Source organism: Stigmatopora nigra, unplaced genomic scaffold, assembly GCF_051989575.1.
Source record: "Stigmatopora nigra isolate UIUO_SnigA unplaced genomic scaffold, RoL_Snig_1.1 HiC_scaffold_24, whole genome shotgun sequence".
Lineage (NCBI taxonomy): Eukaryota > Metazoa > Chordata > Actinopteri > Syngnathiformes > Syngnathidae > Stigmatopora > Stigmatopora nigra.
The window spans coordinates 65,001-92,587 of NW_027551603.1; the positions used below are offsets into that span (position 1 = coordinate 65,001).

The 27,587-nt window shown below is 44.9% G+C and overlaps 1 protein-coding gene across 1 annotated transcript in view; it reads left to right on the forward strand.

The window, feature by feature from the left end:
* ube2j1 (ubiquitin-conjugating enzyme E2, J1) overlaps window positions 1–26,810 on the forward strand; it is a 32,391-nt gene extending 5,581 nt beyond the window's left edge. Inside the window, exons 3-8 of the mRNA XM_077710201.1 lie at window positions 1,032–1,163; window positions 15,196–15,280; window positions 17,050–17,155; window positions 17,934–18,063; window positions 24,392–24,523; window positions 25,923–26,810. Of these exons, the coding sequence (XP_077566327.1) occupies window positions 1,032–1,163; window positions 15,196–15,280; window positions 17,050–17,155; window positions 17,934–18,063; window positions 24,392–24,523; window positions 25,923–26,204 (867 nt within the window). The 3' untranslated portion in view covers window positions 26,205–26,810. The remainder of the gene's footprint in view (window positions 1–1,031; window positions 1,164–15,195; window positions 15,281–17,049; window positions 17,156–17,933; window positions 18,064–24,391; window positions 24,524–25,922) is intronic.
* The last annotated feature ends 777 nt before the right edge of the window (window positions 26,811–27,587 follow it).

A 27,587-nucleotide genomic window follows, 5' to 3' on the forward strand; every position in this document is an offset into this window, starting at 1 on the left:
ATTTTATGTCCACTTTCCTTTTCTTTTGTCTGCTCATCTTTAAAGAGGTGCTGATGGGTCGAGAAGGGTCAAAGGGTAAAGTATGGTTCAACTCAACAAAGCCAAAGTGTCGACAGTGGAAACATTTCATTTGCAGGGAAAATTAAAAATTAACAAGTTTAATTCATTTCATATTGTCAAATTCGGCGGGCCGGATTAAAACATTTAATATATGCCCCTGGTCTGTAGTTTGCCCGTTCTGGTTTATCCTCAACCTACAAAAGAGACTAAAGATGGAAATTAGCCCTTGGTTACATATTTACATAAATATATTCAATAATATGTGCAATCCCTTATCAAATAAGTCAAACTCAAATTTGGCATGTCCGCAATTAGCTTTAGCATGAATCGAGAATGCATTTTAACCCCCGATCGCTGCTGCCCTATCCATGTTGTCCAATGTGAGTTGTATCAACAGAAATAATTGTTGAGCTTTGTTGGTTGCTTGTAAAAAAAGGTAAATCGTGGAAGGTTAACTCCTTGAAAACTAGATCTCGGAGCAAAAATGTTTGAACACCCCTGCTTTAGATAAACAGAGGCCATTGTTTGTATGAAATGTTTTCTATTTTATATTTATTATTTACTCATCTCATTTTCTATTACTTTTATTTCTAACATTTCCCTTACTGTTTTTATATTCACGGTTTAATAAGTATTTGTCTGTGAAGCATTTGGATTCTTTAAATCAGAGGTCTCAAACCGGTTCCACATAGGGCCGCAGTGGGTCCTGGTTTTTGTTCCAACTGATCCAGTGCTGACATTTTAACCAATCAGGTGTCTTTAAAATAAGTAGCACCTGTATCTAATTAACTGATTGCACTTACAAAAGGTATCCTTGTTGAGTTGGAATGAAAACCTGCACCCACTGCGGCTCTTAGAGGACCGGTTTGAGACCACTGCTTTAAATGATTTAGGGATAAAAATGAATTTGACATGCCCAACCATTTCTGGTAACTTGTGACAATTGTATGCTACTTTCTCTCACCTTTTAGGATAACCTATTTGAATGGCATTTTTCTGTACGTGGACCGCCTGATTCTGATTTTGATGGTGGGATTTACCATGGCAGGATTCTTCTACCCCCAGAGTATCCGATGAAGCCTCCCAGCATTATTCTCCTCACAGTAAGACACATTAGCAGAGAATAATAGTGTTAACATGAATCACTTGATTTAAGGGTGGGAAATCAATGTAGAACTAGGGGTCTCTAGTCCTCAAAAAGTACTAAAGGTTGTTTCTTCATGGTCATTATTGTGGTTTTGTGCACATTTTCTTCCCCTGAGCAACCAGCCATACAGATGAAATTAAGACATACTGCACAACTATCAGAATCATACCCTATTGCCCACATTTTTTGCATATTCCATGAATGGAAAAGTATAACAATTTACACTGTATTGGAAAGCATATTTGCTCACCAATGAGTTTTCCTAATCACTTGGTGTGGCCACAGGTGTATTAAATCAAGGACCTAGATATGCCGACTATTTTGCCAAACATTTGTGTCTCCCTCAGAAGCTTACCGAATACCAGTGTGTAGCTGCCAGTGTGTAGCTGTCTTAGGATGCTACCTGTGTAGCAAATCCAGTTTGTTAGACAAGGCTGTCGGCGCTACGCATAGGCTGAGCCTGATGATGGTTAAGAGTTAGATGTGCTGTTCGAAAAAAGTGTGTTGCGCGATGGCGTCGTACAAATCATTGAGAAATTTGACTTTCTTACTTTCAGTTGATCTGCCAATAGTACCTTGGCGATCGATTGGTCGCATGGTCCTCAAAAAACTACCTACTAGACCTTTATTAACTGATTTATTTTCAAATTTGACGGTCCTCATTCTTCAGGCAAAACACTACGTTGAGGAAGAGTTCCCTCAAATAATTCAAGAAACTGGTTGATCAATTAAACTGCCTTATTGCTCAGGTGCTTGAGCATAATGGTAGGGTCCTTCTCAGGATATCTGGCAGATGGAAGTACCTTACAAAGACAGTAACCCTTTGAAAAAGAAATTCTAACTGCAAAATCGAATTTCTTTATAAACATAATTTGCACAGCGAAAGGGAACACTAGAGATCTGGAAAAAAATCTTTAAAAACTGGCAGGAAATACTTCAAAGCACAGAAAACTAAAGGACTTACAGTTGAAGGAGAAAACAATCTGTGACCAAAGGGATATAGAGTAATACCTTATCATATGAGTGCCCCGACATACGAGAGATTTGAGATACGATTAAAATTCAGAGCAAATATTGACCTTCACAGTGTTCTCGTTACCTCTGCGTCCTGCGTCTGATACGCACAGCTTTTCTTCCAGACGCACAACTTCAAGTAATGTGCTTTTTTCGGACGCAAAGAATTTTTTATCAAAAAAAAAACCAAAACACATATATATCCGATAGCAAACCAATTTATTCCACATAATCTTTGCGAAATAATTCTCGCGTGAACGAGACTAGCAGACACTAGCAGACGAAGGAGAGGAAGCGATTGCAAGAGTTTCGTAATAGTGTAAGAAAGATAAAAAATGTTTCAGAAAAAGCAAAACAGTCTGGATAGTTATTTCGCAGTTAAAAATACAACTAGTAAGAAAAGAACTGCAGAAGATTCGATCGATGATCATGAAGCAAAACGGGGTAAGCAAGGAAAAATACGCACATTTCAAAAGACTTGGTTGCAGCTGTTCGCGTGGTTACGAAATGACGAGGAAAATAATTTCATGTACTGTGCTGTTTGTACGGATAACAAGCAGGTAAATGGATTGATTGCGGCAGCTAAATGCACGAATTTTCAAAAATGCACCCTGGATAGACACATAGTTTTGCCCGGACACAAGTTGGCACTGGAAATTCCCACATTGCGAAATAACAACAAAAAAATCGAACAAAAGGCATCAGCAACAAAAGACAAAGTAGTTACAGCCAATCATATCATCATATCAAGTAGTTACAGTCAATCATATCATCAACTGCTACAAAGAGGGAGTGGAGAATGCTCAAGCAAATTGTACTGGCTGAAAAGTACCCAAGAGACAAGATGAGCAATCTCTGGAAACTGATCAGCCAGTACCACAGTGAAGAGATGCCAAACATGATAAGATTGGCTCAGCTGGCTCTTACATCAGCTGTGCATACAGCTGGCTGTGAGAGAGGTTTTTCTGTGCAGAACAGAATCCTCACAAAGAAAAGAAACAGGCTGCAAGTGGAAACTCAGCACAAACTGATGGTAGTGCAGCTGGCTAAAAGTGTGAACCATCAAAAGGCCCTGGAAAAGTGGAAAGGCTGCAAAGAGAGGAGGATCTACGAGCTGAAAGACTAGTACAATGATAAATAAACCCTAACCCTAAACCATATAATAAATAAATTAAATCTGAATGTTTATATATCGTTGTTTATGTTTTATTTGCATCCGTAGTATGTTGGGACTCGTGACAAGTTTCCTGGGACGCACAGTTTTCAGACAAGCGAATCCCTGGGACTCGCAGTGTGCCAATTGTAAAATTATCACTGCCTTCAGATATGAGACAAATTACGAGATACGAGCTTATGAGACGCCAGAGGCTGTTTGTGATTTCAGCGCTCTCTCGCCACATTTCCCTCGTTTAAAAATCTCTACGAGTGCGCTTTGTGCGATAGTGGGACCGAGTCAATAATATGTGAAAAAGCCAGCGGAATTTACATGAATTTAAAAACAAAGCAAGCATCTGAAAAGGGAAGGCCTTCAAAACGGCAACTGGTGCGGTTTGTGTGTCCCAATGATCCTCTGAGCTATGTTGTCTAGTGCTTTGTGCCTCAGGTAGGGTCACCCATGGCAAATTGGTCTGAGGTGAGGAACCAGACAAAGAATGGCTCAGAAGAACTCTATGATGAGCAACATTATTGGACAACGTCTTCCCTCGCCCGCACGTGGTTCACCGGGGCCCCGCTGGGAACACCCGGCGCAGTTTAGGTTTATCTTTGTGTTTGGGTCACGCTTAAGTCGCACTTGCATGTTGTGCAATGTGCAACAGTCAGTCCTTTTGGAGATGGTTTCAACATGCATAATTTCTTCGAGCCAGGCCCAGAGGAGCGGCGCGATGGCGAGCGCCTGGTGGCCGGCCTACACCCAAAGGGCCCGCCCGGCTGGACACAGCCCGAAGAGAAGATGTGAGTTCCCCCTCACATGTGTTCACCACCTGTGAGGGGGGGCCAAAGAGATCAAGTGCATCGACAGTTGGGCTTGTCGGTGGCAAAATGCCAATGTCACCTCTCTGATTGGAAAAGAGCCCGAGCTAGTGCGTGAGGTTAAGAAATTCCGGCTTGATATTGTCCTCACCTCGCACAGCTTGGCTTCTGGTACCACTCCTCTCAATGGGGGTTGGACACTCTGGAGTTGCCAATGGTAAGAGGCGCCGGGCAGGTGTGCGCATACTTGTTGCCCCCTGGCTCCGTGCCTCTATGTTGGAGTTTACCCCGGTGAAAGAGAAGGTAGCATCCCTCCACCTTCATGTGAAGGGGCGAGACGGGACCTAACCCACCCTTTTTAGAGTCCTTGGATGGGGTGCTGGAAATCCTTTTCTGGGGACTTCCCCATTCTGCTGTGGGACTTCAATGGTCACGTGGGCAATGACAGTGAGACCTTGGGGGGATTGATTGGGAAGAACGCCCCACGAATTGCTTCAAACTGGAGTTTAGACCGACCAATAGGAGGTGAAAAACCCTCACCCAGTTGAGGGAAAATTGCTCCCTTGACCTCCCGCTGGGGGCGATCGCCTCATGGTCTGGTGTCTCAGAATAGGAAAGACATATTAATCAGTATTAGACTGTAGCGCAACATCAGGGTCAGATCTGGGTATAGATTGTTGCATGTGTATACGAGTTAGCATTAGCTGGGTTTCAACAATCAAGGTACGTTCGACTGTGGCATTAATGGTATGTTTGATCAAAGCTGAGAAGCGGGGTAAACAACAGGTTAGGATAACAAGCACGAGAGCAATAACAGTCACGAATGGTAATAGAGCTTTCAAAAGAGTCTGTCTATGAGCCTGAGAGGAACCAATCAAGCCATCCTCATTGTGGAAACTGGATCTTTGGTCATAGCATCCTGTGTGTTCTTCATGGTCTGTAGGGCATCATGGACGGAGTAGGAAACGTTGGCAGGGATGAAGGTGCTGCATGAGTCTCCTACCATGGGACACACACCTCCCTGCTGGGCGGTTATTCTGTCAAGAGCAAGGCGATTCTGGATAATCATTTGGGTCATGGCGGTTATTTGGGCTTCTCGGCCTTGTTGTAGTCAGATTGATGCGTTGACATAGGCCTGGAATCTGTAGTCGAAGGTTTCCAGATGTAGGGTATTCTTTGCTGTTCCTACCCAGGGGAAGAGAGCTATCAGGATTTTGGAGGAGACTGACCAGTGTTTGTGTTCAAGGGGGACATCTGAGCCCCACACTGGATCATGGGGAGAAAGTTGAGTCTCCGGCGTTGACATGGGTTGGTGTCGACTGTGGGGATTGACTCTGTTGTAAGGATGTATGTGTGGTCGGAGACAGATGTTGGGACACGGAGGCCAGTTGAATTGGTGGGGAAGATCATATACACACGCCATCCGCAGAGGCACCATACTTGGTCCAGTACTGTCGATGATTGGGAAGAGAGACTGATCTCGGTGCACCTGGTGACGTGAACTTCCTCTAAAGGGGTCTTGGGATCTGGTCCACTGAATTTGAAACAGGATGGATAATAGTCTGTCCGATTATTGCACCGGACATATGTTGCAGGATTGACCATAGCTGCTGATGGCACCGCAACCATGGTATGTAGGCGGTCAAATTTTGCCGGACAGGATTATTTCGGATTACCCAGGATATAGTTGTAGGTGTGTTTGGAGAGTTCTTTGTTCTGGAGTTTGGCCTATAGCTGTGGTTGGGTCTTTTCCTGGTCGGTCTGGTCGGAGGTGTAGGTCGATGCAACCTGTTTGTTGGATATTGGTCGTGAGCTCCAACACTTGATCATTAGCTTAGACCAGTGATTTTCAAACTTTTTTGGCCACCGCCCCCTTCACCGCCGGGCCAAAATGCCAACGCCCCCCTCTTTACCCCTTTCCAACGAACGAAGCTTAAATAAATAGAAGACAGGCGCCTCAGATATTATTCGCTAATTTCGTTTCTTTTAATAGACCAATGCGCAGTTCACCTCGAATCATAAAAATTGATAGCTGATGCATTAAGCCGGTCGCTGTGCGCATACGTCTGTGGTTAAGCGTTGCCGGCGCGCTATTGTGTGCTCCTCTGCGGCTGACTGGATGGTGGTGGTTTCCCCAGTCGCCTGCATCGACGATAAACTCGCGACAATTAGTGATATACGGTATATGCGCGCTGCTCGTGAGCGCTCGAGCAGACAACGTTTCTTGTTTCAATAAAGCTTGTTTTTTGTCGACTTTTTATTACAGACAATCAATTTTTCCGGTCTTTCTACAAACACCAACGTCACATTTTACTGTAATTGCTCCATCGCCCCCTTCACTATTTCAACGCCCCCCATTCGCCTGTTTATTCGTCAGCGCCCCCCTGAAAGTTCACACCGCCCCCCGGGGGGCGGTACCGCCCACTTTGAAAACCACTGGCTTAGACGGTGGTGGCCAACTTGGTAAAGTTAATGGTCATGGTGGTAGCTTCTTTGGAAAGGGGCCATGTGATGGTTCCGTAGCCTGTGTGGAGGAGGACCCGTTCCCAGGTGTCTGGCCAGACTCCTCGGAACCTGGGGGCTTGTAGGTACCAATAATAATAATTGGAGTTGGTCCTATGTATTGTCATGTGAGTAAGCTGTAGGGGGATCAATGGGACTTGGACAATGATGGGTGTCTTGGTTAACGGGTTGCAGATCTGGAGGGCCCCTGATCGTTTCCGGAACCATCTAGTGGGGCATTCTCCTCCAGTGGGAGTGTACCAAGGTTCCGGTTGGTCCCCCCATGTGGAGGAACACAGAGTGGTGATGATGATGACCACTTCATTTTTGTACTTGTTTACAGTGGGATTGATATATCCAGGTGTCTCTTCCTTCGATTTTGATGGCGGTGAGGGTGGCCAAAATCACGGTGAGGTCCGTCCCAACGTGGAGAGGACCAGCACTTTCTTTTTATCACCTTGACGAATACCAGGTGTCCTGGGGACAGGACCTCCTCGGTGGGAGACAGAGAAGATGTCGGCAGATGATTTGCATTCATCACAGTTCTTTCTTGGAACATTTTTACTGTTCCATTGGTTCTTTCAATGAGTCCAGCACTTTGGGGGTGGTAGGCACAATCATATTTTAGGTTGATTCCAAGATATTGTCCCATAGTTTATATCACGTTGTTCACGAAGTGAGCACCATTATCACTCCAAATGACTCGTAGTATTCCATGGCTTGGAATGATCCTTTTGCATATGGCTTTTGCGATTGCCATGGTGTCAGCTTTCGTGGATAGGCATATCTCAACCCACTTGGTAAGTGTGTCAATATTCACAAGACGATACTTATATGTGCCACGTTGGTTCAGTTCGATGAAATCCATGTTCAGGACCTCGAAGGGATATGTCCCTGTTTGCCTTGTTCCGCGTTTGGGTCGTTCATTGCCTTGGGAGTTATGTCTACAGCAAGTGAGACAGTTTCTGCGAAAAAAAAAAGTAGGTTTGGAGACCTCTGGGAACATGCATTGTTTGTTGTACTATACTGATCATCCCCCCTGTTGACACATGGCTCCTTCCATGGCTCAATTGGGCAATGAATTCAAACAATGATTGTGGGACACATGGCTTGTCTTTTACTGCATAGAGGCCATTCTTGTGTTGAGTGGCTCCTTCTGTTTCCCATTGTAGTTTCACTTTTTCTGTGGTATGATTTTGCATGTCTCTTAAGATTTCGGCAGGAATTGGGCTGTGTCTTTCCACTGTGGAGATTGCCGTCTGGATGTTTGCCGAGTATGCGGCTTCTTTGGCTGCTTCGTCTGCTCGCTTGTTTCCCAGTGAGACGGGGTCTTGTTCCGTTGTGTTTGCTTTACATTTGCAGATAGCCAGCTTCATTTGTAGTTGTACAGCTTTGAGGAGTTCTGTGAGAAGCTCCGCATGTTTTACTGGGGATCCATTGGATGTTTTCTTTTCTCGTTTAGCCCACTGTCCAGCGAATAAATGGACTGTTGAGAATTCTTTGTCACTGATGAGGTTCAATAGTGGCCGAAGTGAAAGATCCATCATCGACAGTAGTTGGCTAACCCGAGTAAAGCTATTGCTTCTTAGTCTCTGGTCTGGAGGCATCTCTGACGGCCTTCTTCCTGTTGTCCGTTAGCCTTCGACCTTTTTGTAACTAGATATGTCCCAGAAATGTGTCTTCAATCTGGCAAAATTGAAGCTTAATTTTAGTTTTTGAGAACATCATGGGCACTGTCTCTTCACAACTCCCTTGCGTAAATGTCTCTACCAGCACTGGGCGGAGCGTTAGATTTTTTCAGTGCAAACTGCGCACAGGTGGACATGACCTGGATTTGAACCCAGAACCCCAGAGCTGTAGGCCAACGCGCTAACCACTTGAATGCAGACCTCGTTAGAAGTTAGACCTCTTTGACAGCCAGAAATCTTGTTTGTTTGTAGGTGACCAAATTGTTATGATCCTGGAAATGGCCCCAAAGCAGGCGAGATAGAAGTCCAGTTATTTGTTCACCTTTATTTAAATTTGCTCAAGTCAACTATATTCAGTTCGTGTCCTGGTGGTACTCCTGGCTGTTCCTTCTTCCTTCTACCAGTCTGTCTTTTGCCATAGTTCTAGTCCAATCCTGTCGATATCCTGGGTCGTTCTCCTCCTATCCTGGTCGATTATCCTTGGTTTGTTGTTCTCCTTGCTGGTCTCAGACTTGGGGGTTCCTGGGCATAAAAGGGCAATGAATCAACATAGAACAATGGTCTGTACCAGAGGTTACTTCAGTGAGCGAGCTGAGATTACGATCCGGCAGCTGGTTGGGTCTCCGGTGGCCTTATATCCTGGCAGAAACTTGATTGCCTCCACCTGGCGCCACTCCGCTCGTTGGAGCTGGGCCAGTGATTGGTCGGACTGGAACACCCCGCCACCAGTCACGTCTGAGGCCTGACATTACCTCCCCCTCTACGCGGGCCACTTGGCCCGCTACGAGGGGCCCCCGGGTGGTCACGGTGGAAATCCTCAATCAGTTCTTGGCATAGGATGTGGCGGGCAGGGACCCAGCTCCGCTCCTCGGGACCGTAGCCCTTCCAGTCGACGAGGTAATGCAAGCCACGGCCCCGGCGGCGAGCGTCCACCAGCCTCTCCACCAAGTATGCCGGGCCTCCATCGACCATTAGTGGAGGGGGTGGAGGGGGATTGGGTGGGTTCAAGGAACTCGAGGCTACCGGTTTAATCTGAGATACGTGGAAAGTGGGGTGGATACGGAGGGATGGTGGGAGCTTTAAACGCACCGCGCAAGGGTTGATTATCCGCTCAATCTTATATGGTCCCACGAAGCGGGGAGACAGCTTCCGGGACTCTGTCTTAATGGGAAGATCGCGGGTGGATAACCATACCTTCTGGCCAACAACGTAGGTGGGTGCTGGGGCACGACGGCGGTTTGCCTGCTTCTGGGCAAGGTTTGAGGAGCGCAGCAGTGCAGCCCGGGCCTTCTCCCATATAAGGCTACATCTGGTCATGTGTGCCTGGACGGAGGGAACTGCAATCTCTGCCTCCAGTGAAGGAAAACAGGGGGGTTGGTAACCTAGTGAACACATGAAGGGAGACAGGTTAGAGGAAGCGTTGGGGTGGAAGTTGTGCGCATACTCGATCCATGGTAGCTGTTCGCTCCAGGTGGTAGGATCGGCATGAGTGGCGCAGCGGATAGCCGCCTCCAGTTGTTGGTTAGTCCGCTCACATTGGCCATTAGATTGAGGGTGGTAACCTGAGGAGAGGCTAGGGGTGATCTTTAACGCAGCACAAAAAGCAGACCAAACATGCGACGTGAATTGTGGCCCCCGGTCGGAGACCACGTCGGCAGGAATTCCATGTAAGCGGACAACGTGTTTTACAAGGAGCTTGGCAGTTTCCAGGGCTGAAGGTAACTTGGGTAGGGGGATGAAATGGGCTGCTTTGGAAAAACGATCGACCACTGTGAGAATAACGGTGTTACCCTGGGACTTAGGGAGGCCTGTGACGAAATCGACCGCAATATGGGACCAGGGACGGCTGGGGATCTGAAGAGGGAGAAGATAACCCGAGCTTGGCTTATTTGAGGTCTTATTACGTGCACATACTTCGCAGGCCAATACGAAGGATCTTGTGTCCGCTCTCAATCTTGGCCACCAGAAGCATTGGCGCAACACCGCCTGTGTGCGGGCAACCCCCGGGTGGCAGGTAAGCCGTGAGGTGTGGGCCCATTCCAATATCCTTGGACGCATTGGTGTGAGAACGAACAATTTCTTTCGATTACCTCTCCTAGGGTCCGGCTCCAAATCCTGGGCCCTTAACACCTCCGCCTCTAACCCTATTTCCATACTGGCCAGAATGCGGGAGGAGGGTAAAATTGTCGGAGACTCTCTCCTCGAGTCGGGGGACTGAAAAACGCGGGACAGGGCATCTGACTTCCCGTTCTTGGAGCCAGGGATATAAGTCAGGGTAAAATCAAACCTATTGAAAAACATGGACCATCTCGCCTGGCGAGGGTTTAACCTTCGGGCCGACCTGAGGTATTCCAAGTTCTTATGATCAGTCAGCACCACGAAAGGTAAACTAGCCCCTTCAAGGTGGTGTCTCCATTCCTCTAGGGCCATCTTAACGGCGAGCAGTTCCCTGTCCCCAATGCCGTAATTACGTTCGGCTGGGGACAACCTACGGGAAAAAAAAAAGCGCAGGGGTGCACTTTCCCATCTGCTTGCCCGCGCTGGGAGAGGACGGCACCGACGCCTACCTCTGAGGCGTCAACCTCTAACTGAAACTGTAACTTAGGATCTGGGTGGGCGAGGACGGGGGCGGTAGTAAAACGGGATTTTAGGTCACAAAAAGCCGCCTCTGCTGCCTCCGACCAACAGAACGGGAGCTTTGTGGAAGTTAGCGTCGTGAGGGGTGCAGCGACCCTGCTATAATTTCTAATGAAGCGTCGATAGAAATTAGCGAACCCCAAAAAACGTTGTAACTCCCTTCTACCCTTTGGCCTGGGCCACTGGGTCACCGCCTCCACCTTACTGGTGTCCATCCGCATCTCCCCGGCAGCCACCACAAACCCGAGAAAGGTGGTCTCCGAGACGTGGAACTCACATCTTTCTGCTTTGACGAAAAGGCGGTTCTCCAACAAACGTTGCAGCACTAAGCGTACGTGCTGCACGTGCTCCTCCAGGCTGTTGGAGAATATCAAAATGTCGTCAAGATAAGCGAAAACAAAACGATCAAGCATGTCCCGGAGGACATCATTTATCAGTGATTGGAACACTCCCGGGGCATTACGGAGTCCAAAGGGCATGACCAAATATTCAAAATGGCCCTGGGGGGTGGAAAAAGCTGTCTTCCACTCATCCCCCTCCCGAACCCGGACCAGATGATAAGCGTTTCGAAGGTCCAACTTGGTGAAGATGCAAGAACCCTGCAGCAGGGTAAAAACGGAGTCCATGAGTGGCAGCGGGTAATTCCTTTTAACCGTGATTTGGTTTAAGGCACGGTAATCAATGCAGGGACGCAGTGACCCATCTTTCTTGTCCACAAAGAAAAACCCTGCCCCAACGGGGGAGGAGGACGGGCGGATCTGTCCCGATGCTAATGCCCCGGAGATGTAATCCTCCAGTGCCTTCCTCTCCGGCCTGGAGATGTTATAAATCCGGCGTCGAGGAAGTGAAGCACCGGGTAATAAGTCTATCGCACAGTCGTAAGGCCGATGCGGAGGAAGCACGGAGGCTTGGTCTTTGGAAAACACTAGTGAGAGGTCCCGATAAGAATCAGGCACTGCCGATAAATCCGGTGGTTCAATTTGGGGTGGCGGTAACGGGGGCAATTGGGCTGCCTGGAGGCAGTTGGTATGACATGATGGACTCCAGGACACCACCTTGGGACCCTCCCAGTCGATTCTTGGGTTGTGCCGTTTTAGCCAAGGAAGACCCAGCACAATAGCCGCCTCCGGGCAGTCCAAGACGCATGCCTTCTCCTGATGGTTTCCGGACAAGCGCAGTAGAACGGGGTCGGTGCGTTGTTCCACTTTGCCAATGGTACGCCCGTCCAGTGCAGTAATCTTAAGAGGCTTCTCGATAGTCCGGGTCCCAATTCCTAGTTCTGCAATCAATGAGCGGTCGATGAAACTCTCGTCCGCACCGCAGTCGACAAAGGCTGTGGTGTCATGAGTTCTTCCCCCCCAGGAAAGGGAGGCTGGCAGGATACAACGATGGGAGGACTCCCCAATGGCCTGGCTCACCATGACCTGCCTAACTAATGGTGAGCCCTCCCTTTTTACCGGGCGGACCGGGCATGACTGCGAGATGTGGCCTCCCTGGCCGCAATAGTAACACAGCGAATACTGGCGGCGTCGTGAGCGTTCCTCCTCCGACAACCCAGCACGTCCTATTTGCATAGGCTCTGACGTCGTCACAGGAGGGGTTGGCGTCGTTGTTGCGGGGAAACCCGGAAGCGAGTGTCGAAGACCGACCCCGGCGCCCCTCCATGAATCGCCCCGCCGCTGCTCCTGTTGTCTCTGTAGTTGGCCGTCGATCCGTATGGCCAACTCCACGAGCTCTTTGAGGGAACCTGGTTCATCTCGGATGGCCAACTCCTCCCTCATAACCACATTTAGGCCCTCCCGGAATATGTGCCGGAGGGCACTATCATTAAACGTGCTCTCGGGGGCCAGGATTTGAAACTCCACGGCATATTTAGCGACGCTCCTGGACCCTTGCCTACAGGCTTCTAAACGTTCAGCTGCCTCCCGGCCGCCCACCGGGTGATCGAAAATCCTGCACATCTCATTAGTAAACAGTTCGTAGGACGAGCATATGTGGGAGCCCTGATTCCATTCCATGCTCGCCCACGCCAGGGCTTCACCGCGAAGACACCCGATCAGGTAAGCTATCTTGGATTCGTCAGAGGGGTATGCGCGGTATTCCAGTTGGAACACCAGCCGGCATTGAAATAGAAAATGACGGCATGCGCCCAGATCCCCACTGTAAGGGGCGGGAGGGGAAGCCTTGGGCTGGTGGTATGGCAATATCTGAGTTACCTCGGGAGCCACTGTGTAGGGCTGTGCCCCCGGAGAGGACGGCAAAGGCGTCTGTTGAGCCTGTAAGGCTCTTATTTGCTGCGCCATGTTTGACATCTCGGCACAGAGGTACTCCATCATTCTGGATTGCTGGTCCGTACCTCCTGTAGCTGGGTTGTTCGACGCTCCATCTGCGCCCGCGGGATCCATGCTTATAATGGCCGGATCGTACTGTTATGATCCTGGAAATGGCCCCAAAGCAGGCGAGATAGAAGTCCAGTTATTTGTTCACCTTTATTTAAATTTGCTCAAGTCAACTATATTCAGTTCGTGTCCTGGTGGTACTCCTGGCTGTTCCTTCTTCCTTCTACCAGTCTGTCTCTTGCCATAGTTCTAGTCCAATCCTGTCGATATCCTGGGTCGTTCTCCTCCTATCCTGGTCGATTATCCTTGGTTTGTTGTTCTCCTTGCTGGTCTCAGACTTGGGGGTTCCTGGGCATAAAAGGGCAATGAATCAACATAGAACAATGGTCTGTACCAGAGGTTACTTCAGTGAGCGAGCTGAGATTTCGATCCGGCAGCTGGTTGGGTCTCCGGTGGCCTTATATCCTGGCAGAAACTTGATTGCCTCCACCTGGCGCCACTCCGCTCGTTGGAGCTGGGCCAGTGATTGGTCGGACTGGAACACCCCGCCACCAGTCACGTCTGAGGCCTGACACAAATATTATTTTCCACTCACATTTGGAAATAAATTCTTAAAAAATCAAACTGATTTTTTGTTTATTTTTCCACATTCTGCCTCTTGTGGTTGAGGTTTACTACCCATGTTGACAATTACAGGCCTCTCTAATCTTTTCAAGTAGGAGAAATTTGCTCACATGATGGTTGATTAAACGCGTATTTGCCCCACTGTCTGTGTATGCACATTTAAAACATTTGTGTATTCTTTTTCATGCACAAACAGTTATCGTGTCAAATTATTCTGAGCATGCAGTGAACGTGTTGGAACAGAACTACATTTTTTCATGTATGAGACCTGGATCAGATGCTTTAATGTTATGAAAACTATAGCACCATTATCAGTCATCCAAAAGTCATCCAAACTTGTCTATTCAGATTTGTCTATTCCTTATTGACTAACACAGAGCTGCCAACTTCTTAAATTCCAGAGTATACCCAGATAAGTGACGCAAACTCCAGGACTCCGGACAACCTCCCTAAACTCGAGAAATTAAAAAAAATGTTCCCTGAATGTTTTTTTTTTTAAGCAACCATTTTGGAAAAATACCAAATTGCCATTTTAAATTCCTCGATATTCACACCGTCGTTACGGCTTCCGCCATCTTTATTCCACTGCACTGTAAGCCGGAAGAATTCGTTAACACGAGTCCATTGTGAATCATCTGAGTTATGAGTCTGAGGAGTTTTTTTCATAATTATTAGTTTTGATAAGTATTAGTATTATTAAGGCTATAAACCAGTGTTTTGTTTTGAAACAAATGCTATAATTTCTGGGGTTGTTCTAAAGGAAGTAGGCGTACACGGCACTGGTAAGTCCTATCAATGTGCCTGCTCGGTTAAGCGCAAAATGGATGGCAATTTGGATGTAACTTTGCAGAAGTTTATTGTTCATATTTGACGAAATATTCCATGTTGAGACGTCTCCAAATGGACTTGACATTTGCACATTGCACAACAAGCATGGGCGACTTCAGCGTGACACATGGGGGAATTAGTGTAAAATGCATGTAGACGGATCCAAACATAAAGATCCACTTATTTTCATTAGGCTGTAGTGTTTCAATAGTTTGCAAAAACACAATATTTCAATGAATGTGAAAACAAAAGTTTAATTTTAATTGTCTTACGTTATTTTTTTCCCCAATTCATATCGATTTTCCGTGAATCGCATTCACTCTGGGAAAAACTCCCCCACCACCTTCTGTTTTACCGATATCTGTCTTTCACCTCACTTATACAGCCAAATGGAAGATTTGAAGTTGGGAAGAAGATCTGTCTGAGCATATCGGGTCACCATCCAGAAACATGGCAGCCTTCATGGAGCAGTAAGTTTATTTAGGGCCCATTTAGTCACGTGTACCAATATCAATTTTTGACCAGTCTTGGGTCAGTTGTTGCTTTTCAGACAGTCGTCGACTTCCAACTTATGCGAGTTACGTCTATTCGACTCGATGACCGCAAAAGTCGTGAAGCATAATTCATGACAGTGCAGAGTGAGTGTTGCATATGACAGTGCCAGTGTCTTAAAAAGACAATCAGGAGATGATGCAGCTTCACGTTCTAACTGGTCAGAGTGACATTAACAGTAGTACATGCTACTTCCTACAACCTTTACCTCAAGATCGCTACCTAGAGAAATAGCTGATTTTTCCATTCCGAAGCCCATCAAAAAAGAAAAGGTGCATTCACCTGAAAAAATAATGAGTAAAAATATTTTAAAAAGAAAAAAGTTGCTCTAAGATGATACAGCATGTAAAACTTTAATATACACTAGAGCAGGGGTGGCCAACCAGTCAGAGACCAAGAGCCACATTTTTTACTGTGTTACCGCAAAGAGCCACATTTTTTACTGTGTTACCGCAAAGAGCCACATTTTTTACTGTGTTACCGCAAAGAGCCACATCACACACATACCTTTGCTCAGCCAGATTTATTGTAAATGTCACACACCAGCATAGTAATGACATAAATTGACTCCTACAGCACTAACAGCACAGGCCAGTCATTATCAACAATGAACATTGTGTGCACTGTCTCACACAGACAAACTCTCAGTTCAACCAAGTCCACAAACAAAAATATAATAATTTACAATAGCGTTTTTCTTTTACTATGCATGTTACTTAGTGGGACTTCTGTCATAAAATCAGAGCCTATTTTTGCGCAACATTCGCTCCTTGTGAGCTGTCATTTATTATGAATGGCTTTTAACTAGCGCGCCTACCACGTGGGTGTACACCTCGCTCTCCTATTGGCTGCTCCCGGCTGAGCACTCTCGCCTTGGTCTGCCTCGCAGGGGGTGTGGCTTTTTCAGCCGACGCTCGATCTTTGGGATACTTTTTGTGTGCGCGACGCCGTTCATTGTCGCTTCTGGTTCACGGGAGCTCTCCCACTCTGTTAAAAACGTTTACTCAAATGACCTTGCTCCTGCTGGGAAACTTTGAGGTATTTTCATCCCAAGCACATGCGCATTGGACGAAAATACCGTATTGAACTCAAGCGAAGCGCACACGCAAATAAAAATAAAACACAAATACAAACTTTGATATGGACGTAAGAGCCGCATGAAACCGGGCAAAGAGCCGCATGCGGCTCGCGAGCCGCGGGTTGGCCACCTCTGCACTAGAGTACCCACAGCACGGATAAAAATATGACCGGTCTGTCTGAACAAATTGTAAGTCGGCAACTCCCTGTACTTCTCTGTTATCCAAACCTCATGATGCAGTACCAGTTCCTCTCTAGGTACCATATCTTAGGCTTTCTCTATATATATAAATATCTACTCTTGTTTGTACTCTGTGTCCCACTTATCTCTTTTCCTGAATACACCTCCATTTCACCGCTCCACCACCAAGTCTCCCTATCTTGTTATCTTCCTGATGACACCCCCAATATTACCTGTCTCTCTGATGACTTTTGATTTTGTCCTCAAGAAGTTTCTGTTGTCCACCCAAAGCAACATCTCACATTATCTTTCCTAAATGTCAACCCACCTTCTGCAGCCTTCACCAGTGTCCCTTGCTCTGCCTCCACCTTTATCCCTTTATACTTATCACAATTTGGTCATATAATCTTTGCTCTCTCTGTCCTTCAGTCCGAACTGCTCTTATTGCCATAATTGGATTCATGCCAACAAAAGGAGAAGGTGCAATTGGTTCGCTTGATTATACTCCAGAAGAGCGGAGGTTCCTTGCCAAAAAGTAAGTCTGGGACTTAAATGCTTTAAGGTACTGAGTTATCTGCAGTCCATACAGTGCTATACGTGTTTCTCAATACTACCCCCAAAGCTCAATAATAAATATAAAAAGTATATTTTGTATGAAACATGCAAACCACAAAATAGTCAAAATAATTTAAGATTATAGTTAACAAGATATGCAGACATTTTCCATTGGAGTGGATGGGCGAGGCAAACGTTTGGCACCTGAGTGAACATACTCATCCACGTACAAATACAACTTAACACATTAAATTCTGTTACATTTGCTGAAATATTGATCCAACGACCATTGCTTTTGACGAATTTAAATATTTTTCCTAAAACGCGCAAGGCATTTGATCTTAAGATGGGCGATACCAAGACTCATGAACACTTTTTAACCCCACACTTCTTTTCACTTGCACAAGAACTTTCTTGGGCTAATAATGAAAAGCAAAAAAATAAAGCTGCATTTAACATAATAAGAAACAATGTGTGATGACAAATGAGCATCGAAGACACACGAAACAGGAATTCACCTTTCGCCTTAGCAGCTCCGCTATGAATTTTAACACCCTGAATTTTTTGCTGCAAATAAGTATCATTTATTGGCCTCCATAGCCATCCTTACTTAGCATGGGCCCTGAACAAATTAAAGTGGAACGACTTGGGGCAAAATGGACAAATGTTGGTAATGATAGTCTTATCTTTTCCTTTGGTCTGCATGATTTGCTGTAGGTATTTCATGTGGGCCTTAATTATGCTAAACTCTGCTGCAGGTCCCAGGAATTTTGCTGTGAGACGTGTAGCTGTTCACTGAACTCTGCACTTCTGCCTCTGGACCCCAACAGTGACATCAGCCTTGAGCACCACATGGCAAATGAGCTAGCTCACCAAATTAACTTCAAGGTATTGTATTGGCATTTTAGACATAAATAGATAAGTAATAAGTAAGTTAATAACACACATACATATACATACATATACATACAATGTACATGCATGCATACGGTAAGTCTTAACACAGCCATTTTTGTTAAAGAGCCTGACAGCTGATGGGGGGGGGGGATCTGTAGAAGCGCTCCTTCCCTGCAATGAGCAGTCTATTGCTGAAAGAGCTTCGAAGGGACTCCACCGATTCATTCAGAGGGTGAGAAGTGCTGAACATGATGGACATCATCCTGGTCAGCATCCTCCGCTCTCCCGCTTCCTCTACAGAGTCCAAAGGACAGCCCAGAACAGAGCTGGCACTCCTGGCCAGCTAATTCAGCCTGTTCCTGTCCCTCTCCGTCATCCTGCATCCCCAACAGACCACTGCATATAACACTGTAGATGCCACCACAGTGTCGTAAAAAGTCCTCAATAGTGTCCTGCACACTCCAAAGGACCGTAGACTCCTCAGTAGGTAGAGGTGGCTCTGTCCCCTTTTATACAGGGCATCTATGTTTGTGAACCAGTCTAGTTTGTTGTTGAGGTGAACACCCAGATACTTAAAATTCTCCACGATTTCAATGTCTGTACCCTGGATGTTCACCTAAATGTGGTCTGTTGAGGATTTCTCCGAAAATCGATGACCATTTCCTTTGTCTAACTGGTGTTGATGTAGGGGTGGTTTTGCCTATGATAGGTCTGAAATACAACTTCAGGAGCAAGTTAAGAACGAGTGAGATCAATTTAAATAGGAAATAGGTTTATTACCGGACTGCAGGATGGTTGGAGAATGCTCCGACAGCTGTGAACCTCTCACAGCCTACCTTCCTCGCAATTCTCTCTGAATGAACAGAACTCAGTCTTTTTATAGGAACTAAGACAGTGATGTAGGACAGAGCTTATGTAAACAAAACTTTGGGCTAATATGGTTAGTCATTAGCAGGTTTAAGTTGTATGCAAACACGATATTTTTTTAGCTCACACAAACTGCTGCAGCTTATTTTATATTGTGCGTTTCAAACAAACAGTTCCAAAGCGAGTGGGCCATATTCCACAATACAAGGAAACAATTGCAAGGCCAGCTAGTTAGCTATCTTACAATTCGTGGTGCGAACAAACAATTGCAAGGCCAGCTAGTTGGCCTATCTTACATTCCACTGTCTTAACAAACACTTGTAAAACCAGTTTTGCCACATTGGCTCGACATGAACAAACAATTATTAAACCAGTTGGCAGGTCTACCCCAATAGCCTACACAACAAAGGGTGTGATGACTCCCCTGTACTCCAGGTCGTTCCGGTCCCTCACTCGTCCAACAATAGCGGTGTCGTCATATAACTTCTGGAGGTGGCAGGTGTCTGTATTATGTTTGAAATCTGATGTGTAGAGGGAGAAAATCACCTCGAGGGGGAGAGCACTGTGCCTTGTGGGGGCCCCCATACTGCAAGCTACCACATCAGATGTACAATCCTGGAGTCCACATATTATGGTATGTCAGTGAGGAAGTCGATCCATGTGGCTATGTGGTCCCTAGACTCCAACCTCTTCCAGTTTCCCTCTCAGTAGGACCAGCTGAATGGTGTTGAACGCACTGGAAAGGTCAAAAATATCAATCTCACCGTGCTTCCCGTGTTCTCCAGGTGTGAAAGAGATCTGTGCATCAGGTAGGTGCCAGCATCTTCCACACCAATGCCTGGAAGATAGGTGAACTGCAGTGGGTCCAGCTCTGCATTCATCAGGGGGCTAAGGTGATTATTCTCTCCAATGTCTTGATCAGGTGAGAGGTTAATGCTACCAGCCTGAAGTAGTTTGGCTCCCTGTGGTTCCCAGTCTTTGGAACTGGTACCACACAGGAAGTTTTCCACAAGGTGGGGACCTTCTGCAGACTGAGGCTGAGGTTGAAAATATGCAGAATCACTTTGCCAAGCTGATCTGCACACTCTCAGTAGTCTGGAGCTGAGGCCGTCTGGCCTGGTAGCCTTCCTTGCCTTGATCTTCTTTAGCTGTTTTATTACCTGATCGACAGTAATGCAGAGACCGGTGGAAGAGTGGAAGGAAGAGAAGGAGGAAAATGAGGGGGGGGGGGGGGGGGTTGCTACTGGTCTGGAGGGTCAGAGGAGTGGGGGCAGGACTGAATCTGTTAAAGAACTGTTTCAGTTCATTGGACCACTCCCTGTCTCCGGACTCCGGGTCTCTCTCACTGTTGCGGTCTCTCTCACTGTTGTAGACTTTCGTACTAGAACGAGTAGTCGAAATACTTAAATGCCTCTTCTTGAAATAAACCATGATAAGGAATTCCAAAATAGTGGAATTATAATTTCCAGATAAACATTCTTCCTTTGTGTTTTTGAACATATAGATTATTGGGAGTGGTACCTTTTACATAGTTAGTTGGAGGAACTGATCAGCCAAAGGTTCCGCCGAAGGCAGATCGCGACTGCCACACAAACTTTGTGTCAACAATTCAACATAAAATCACATCCTGTTTAACATGCAAATGTAGATATCTGCAGTTACTCCCACATACTGTCATATATATACTTACAATGTTAATTGGTTCCAGAACTTTTTTTTGTAAGATGAGAATTTTGTAAGTAGAGCAGTGCGTTATACAGTGATACCTTGATTTAGGAGTGCATCGACATATGAGGAATTTGAGATACGAGTAAAATTCTGAGCAAATATTTACCTTGAATTATGAGACAAATTTTTAGATACAAGCATACGGGTCAGCGAGAGGCTGCTTATGATAACAGTGCACTGTCTTTCTCGTCGCATCTCACTCGTGTAAAAATATCTACGAGCACTGGGCAGAGTGTTGCATTTTTTCCGTGTATTTTTGGGGGTTAGTGCAGTATTAACAGAAAAACAATAGGTCCAAAGCAAGCCGGTGCGATGAAGGGTAGTGCGAAGAAAAGGCATAGCACGACAGTCGATAATAAGCACGAAATAATCAAAGAACATGAGTAGTGTACACATGACTAAGCTGGCTCGCCAATACGTATAGAGAAGCAGGAAGTTTACCTCGAAAGCCGCGGTGGAATACATTAAACTCTTTGCCTTGGCTGTTGCACAAGACGGTTTAAATTTAGTGTAACGTAATTTTAAAACTTTTTGTGTGTGTGTGTAGGAATCTAAATTAATTTAAGTCTATCTTAATGTTACGAGCGCATCCGTCAAGTCTTTCTCCCTCTCTCTCTGTGGTCCTTTCTCCATATTTGGAACTCTGCGATGTTTTGTATCATTTTATTATTAAACATCACAACCACTAGTTATTTGTTACTCTGTTAGTAGATGGCGAATTACAACCAATAAAAATATGTTTTTCCAATGTAATATCCAGATTTTTTTGTAGGCCGCAGTTTGATGATCGACTTTGTGGTCGTTACATCGGACCTGCGGCCGCATGTATTGAACCTTAGGGAAAGAAAGGGCAGAATTGTCAACCGATAGCAACCTGGTGGTGAGTTGGCTCCGATGGTGTGGACAGATGCCGTGCTTGACGGTAGGCATGGTGTACTTGGGGTTAAAGGCCTCACCTTTCCTCCTCCAAACATATTGCTGGGCATGGTGGCCAAACAGCTCGATTTTAGTTTTGTCTGAACACAAAACTTTCCTCCAGAAGGTCTTATCTTTGTCCATGTGATCAGCAGCAAATTTCAGTCGAGCCTTAAGGGGCTGCTTTTGGAGCAAGGGCTTCCTTCTTGCACGGCAGCTTCTCAATCCATGGAGATGCAAAACACGCTGGAGTGTAAACACTGACACCTGTGTTCCAGCAGCTTCTAATTTTTGGCAGATCTGATTTTTGGTGATTCTCAGTGGAATCTTTATCCTCCTGACCAATTTTCTCTCAGCAGCAGGTGATAGCTTGCATTTTCTTCCTGATCGTGGCAGTGACAATACAGTGCCATGCCCTTTATACTTACAATTGTTTGCACTGTTTCTCTTGGGACCTGCAGCTGCTTTGAAATGGCTCCAAGTGACTTTCCTGACTTGTTCAAGTCAATAATTCACTTATTCAGATCCATGCTGAGGTCTTTTGACTTTCCCATTGTAGCGTTTGCGGGCGTTTGCATCCAATGAGCCCTATTTAAAGAAGTCACCAGCTGTTGTCACTCAAAATCACTCACAAGAGGTTAAGATGCCTCATATGAAGCTCATCTCACGGGCACAACTTTCTAAGTCACCAAAGTTGCTAATTCATGTTGCTCTATGTATATTTCTGACCCAGCAGATTTAATCACTTTTTCTGTTCCCCCATAATCAAGTCATAAAAGAACCAAACTTCATGAATGGTTTTTGTGACAAAGAAGTATTTGTTCCCATCACTCTATCAGGAGAAAATCCAGAGTTATAGAAATAACTGAAACTCAAGAGAGCCATGACATTATGTTCTTCACAAGTGTACGTAAACTTTTGACCACAACTGTAACTCCCTCTTTACTCAAGGTAGTTCAGTGCAGCATGGAGGGCAGTGGTTATTGCATCCTTGGTGGCTCTATTAGTCCGATATGCAAACTGATTCCAGTCGTGGGTTAGGGGAAGACAGGCTTTAATGTGTTCCAGTACCAGTTTTTCCAAAGCACTTTGTGATTATTTGTCTGAGAAATACTAGGCGGTAGTCCCCCAAATATGTTTGTGGGGGATTTATTGCGTATTGGGATGATGGTGACCAATTTTAGGCAGGCTGGGAAAGTAGCTTGTTCTAGTGACAGGTTGAGAATGTCTTTCAAGACTGGTTCTCATTTGTCAGCACGTCTAAGTACTTTGCCTGGTATTCCATCCGATCCTGTGGCCTTCCATGGGTTGACTGGACAGAGCATACGTGTCATGTCCACTACCTCCACGGTGGTTGATGAAGAATGTAATAGAGGTTGAAGTGGTGCGACTAAGTGCTGGGCTTTGGACTCGAAGCGAGCAAAACGTTGTTTAGCTCCTCTCCCAGTGCCACATCTGAGTCCGCAGGAGTCTCACTTGTAGTTGGTGAGGGACTGTATGTTCTGCCACATCATTCGAGGGTGGTCGATTTGCCCTTATATTGTGTCTGCGTTGGCAGCCTAGATGCTTCTCCTCGGGTTGGCACAAGCTGCGCTTTCGAGTGTCCCATCACATATGAAGCACACTGCATAAACGCCGTCAATCAGCCACTATTGCACTGCTCAAGTCTGCTGTAAAGACCTATAAACATATTATTCTTTTAAGTAAATAAATAATACTATGCAAGTAATTCTGAGCCTCTACTCAACTGCAATGTAAATCGGATGAATTCGGTTACACGGGTGCATTGTGAATCACCCAAATTACATGTTCTGATGAATGATTGTTTTGTGTGACTTCAGCGTGGCAATTGATTCAGAATCGATTGCATAGGTAGCCTCTATCACGTTAACATTTTCGTCTTTTTCATAAGCGAAGTATTGTTTAGGCTGACTAAACCACCAGTCTTTTGTTTGGAAACCTATCATTTGGGGTTGTTCTAACGCAAACTTGGGCAATTAATTCCACAAAGGACCACAGTGGGTGCAGGTTTTCGTTCCAACCCATAAGAGGAAACCTTTTCACCAATATGGTATCTTGAAGTGTAATCAGTGGATTGCAGTTAGGTGCTTGTTGTTTCAGCAGAAATCTAATTAGTTAAACTGCTGGATAGGTTGGAACAAAAACTTGCACCCACAGCGGCCCTCGAGGACCGGATTGCCCAGGTCTGTTCTAATGGAAGTAGGAGTACACAGCACCGCTAAATCTTAATATGCCTGCTCGGGATACACGCAAAATGTACGGCAATTTGGATGAAACTTCTAATAAACTCAGACACTCGAAGTATATTGGTTCGCATTCGACAAAATATCCCATGTTGAAGGCGTCTCCAAAAGGAGTGACATTTGCGCATTTCACTCCTTGCAAGTGTGACTTTAGCGGGACACACGGTGGAATTAGAGACTGTTAATCGCACGTAGAAGGACTCAAAAACAAAGATAAACATATTTTCATAATGCAGTACTTTTTCAATAGTTAGCAAAACAATATTCTGAGAGTCACACAATTATGCAATTAAAATGTAAAAATATCATAACAGTTTGATTTAAATTATCCTATGTTATTTTTTTACATTTTATATCCCTTTTGCGCGAATCGCATTCACTCCTGATGAAAACATACATCTCTGGAAATGGCACAAGGGTACTCCTGAAATGGGGTCAAAGGTGGTCGGCAGCTCTTGATAAGCCACAAGTCTATATTTTTTGTCCAAAGTTTGGATACGGGCTAAAAGCATTTATAGTGAAATTTTATACTTGTGTTCATGCAGACAGAGTCAAGTTCAATGGGTAAAAGGGAAAGTGAGGGAGAAGATGCAAGCGCTGAAGTTTCCAATCTTACCCAGGACGGGGCCTCTAACTCTTCAAGTTTGGAAAATATTGAGAGCTCTCTGCCGGAGCAGGTAGGTAGTCTCTCCCTTAATGCACTGCTAAAATTGTTGACAACATTTTTTTTTGCGTATTTTCATGACTAAGGGTAGGCAACCACTTGTGTGCCGTGAACTTTGGAAAACTTTAAATATTATGATTATGAATTAGACTTTAAGGTTTTAAAATTGCAATTAACTTATTAGAATTGTGTTCATACTGTTAGTTTGTTTTACCAAGTTTACGTAACAAATGTGAATAAATGTTTGGTCATGGTGACGTGTTAAGCCAGTTACCAGTACCAGTGCAATCCTTGGTGTTAGCTGAGAAAGAGTGAAAAAATATTTTCACCAATTTCTAGTCACAAATGATGGGTACATGTTATACACGGATGCACGTTATACTAGAATACAAATGGTAGTTTCAGTTAACAAAGAAAAGGGAGGAAAAGCGCAAACCCTACCCAATGAGAAACAGGACAAAAAGCATTGCAAAATACTCAGACTACATTGTCAAATGGTGACAGAGAGTAAGTACTGTTGAAAACAGCTCTCAACAAGACCTTAATATCTAAATATTTCCTATTGATTTATCAGAGATGTTAATATGTAAGTAGTTTAATATCTAACTACTGTTGAAACCAGCTCTCAAAATTATATTCACAAGAGTTGGATATCTAAATATGTACTGTTGATTCATGAGAGATATATTTAGATATTACAGTCTCATGAATATACTTTCGAAAGCTGGTTTCAACAGTACTAAGATATTAAACTCTGTCATGAATCAACAGTAGATATTTAGATATTAAACTCATCTGTGACCAAACGTCCCGCCGACCAAACCTCCGGCGACTAAAAGACCGGGCGACCAAATGTCTGGTCAGACATTTTCATTCATTCATTTTCTGAAATGCGTTATCCTCATTGGGGTTGTGGGGGGTGCTGGAGCATATCCCAGGTGACTTTGGGCACCAGTCGACAAACAACCTCTCACACACACTCATACCTAGGGCCAATTTATATTGTCCAACCAGCATACCATGCATGTTTTTGGAATGTGGGAGGAAACCGGAGGCAAGACAGGCAGGAGAACATGGAAAACTCATAGATACACATAGGTGAATTTGAACGCAGGATCCCAAACTGTTAGGTTGACGTGCTAACCACTGCCCTAGAGTCACCACTGTAATAATACAAAGTCATAGTAGTTTAAATGCATTAAGTGTTAATAATGAAATATTTAATTAACCACTATATATACTAAGATATAAACCTTTTTTGCAATATTTGACAGGTTTTTTTTTAAATTTAAATTTAATGTTTGGATGACCACTTTACCGTTGCACATTTCAGATGGCTGAAATGTGCAATGGTAAAGTGGTCCGTTTCTTGTCTAGTATCTACTCTAACCATATATACCATTTAATTACAGGCTGAAGCATCAGCAGCCACCAAAACAGAAAGCCCACAGTCCCTTTTGTCTCCAAACAACGGTCGTCCCCACAGTCCGCCGCAACGGCGTGTTGTACTATACCAAAGAGACAACGGCGAAGCTCCAAACAGACCACGCTTGATAGCAGACATTCAAGAGCCACAAAACGACAACCACATGGGCTCAGCCGTGCTCATTTTGGTTCTTACTTTGGCACTGGCTGCACTTATTTTCCGTAGGTTATATCTTGCTCATGACATCAAGTTTCAGTATGAGCTGTAATCTTTCCTTGCTCTGACATCTTTCTGAATGAAGTCAGTTCCTTTAGCCATCACTGGAATATTTTGCATTCCTAATACTTGTCACTTGTCCCATCACCCTAATGTGCTTTCCTGCAGAGAGGTCCAACTGTGCTTCTATTAGTTCTAATTTAATCAATGTGGAAATTTGTTCTGTCTGTCCATTTTAAGTAAAAGGCTACGAAACCTATGTATTAATTTCCTATCATGAACGGGGTGGAAATTTCATAGAACAAATTGCCTTCATGTGGAGATGGTTGTATAAAGTATTTAACTATGCAAAATGTTAAATTTTAGATGCCTGGATTCATGAGAAATGAAGTGTGTGTGATTGCATTTAATTTGCAAATTATTCACAGTAATATATTCCTTTCTTTTATTATTCAAGTCTTGTATTTGTTACACACTCCGCACTTATCTTGAATCACAGTCTACTCACTACTAAACTAGTGGTCAAAATAGGTAAACAAAACCGACCCACTTATATTGAAAAGTAATGCCCACTTTAGACTACCAAGGTCTTATATATCGGAGTCAGAAAGTCTTGTCTTTTCTCTTACCAATAAACAATGTATTGGGAACTAACTGACCTGGGATCCCATTTTTGTTTTTCCGTGCCTTTATCAAATAAAACCTCCAGGAGACAAAATAACATGTGACATTGTAAGTACGAGGTCAAAAAGAAAACGCCAATAAATTGGTGACTGCCGAGCTGCAGACGAGGAGCAAGGATCCTCTAGAGCAGTGCTTCTCAATTATTTTCTGTTAGGCCCCCCCTAGCAAGAAGAAAACTATTTGCGCCCCCCACTTCTCACCGTGACTATAAATAAAATCATTTTATAAAAGTGTTATAGGTACATGTGAAATGTTGCACTCTCACAAACATGACAGAAGTAACAATGAGAGCTCCACTGCCAGCTACTGTTGTGGATGCGCAATTACACTTTATACTAGTACGGCCAAATAAAATCCTGTTCCCCAGGGTTACACGCGCCTCCCCAGGTATCGCACCGCGCCCCCGGGGGCGCGCCCCACTATTTGAGAAGCACTGCTCTAGAGACTCTTGGCTCGCCAAAATAAATAGGTAAGCAGACATTAAATTCTGCATACGTTACACAAACATCCGCATTTTATGAGTCTGTAGTGAACGGTCTATACCAGCTATGGGCAAACTGTGGCCCGTGGGCCATATCCGGCCCACGAGGCGTTTTAATCCGGCCCGCCCACGTTGTCCAAATAATGTATTTTTCCCCCAAGATGGCGCTGTCACGCGGAAGCCAGTGGCAGTAGCTCTGTCCGCTCTTATTTGTCTTGTTGTGTTTTACAGCCCCGCTATCTTTTTTTAAATTACATTTTAATGTTTCTA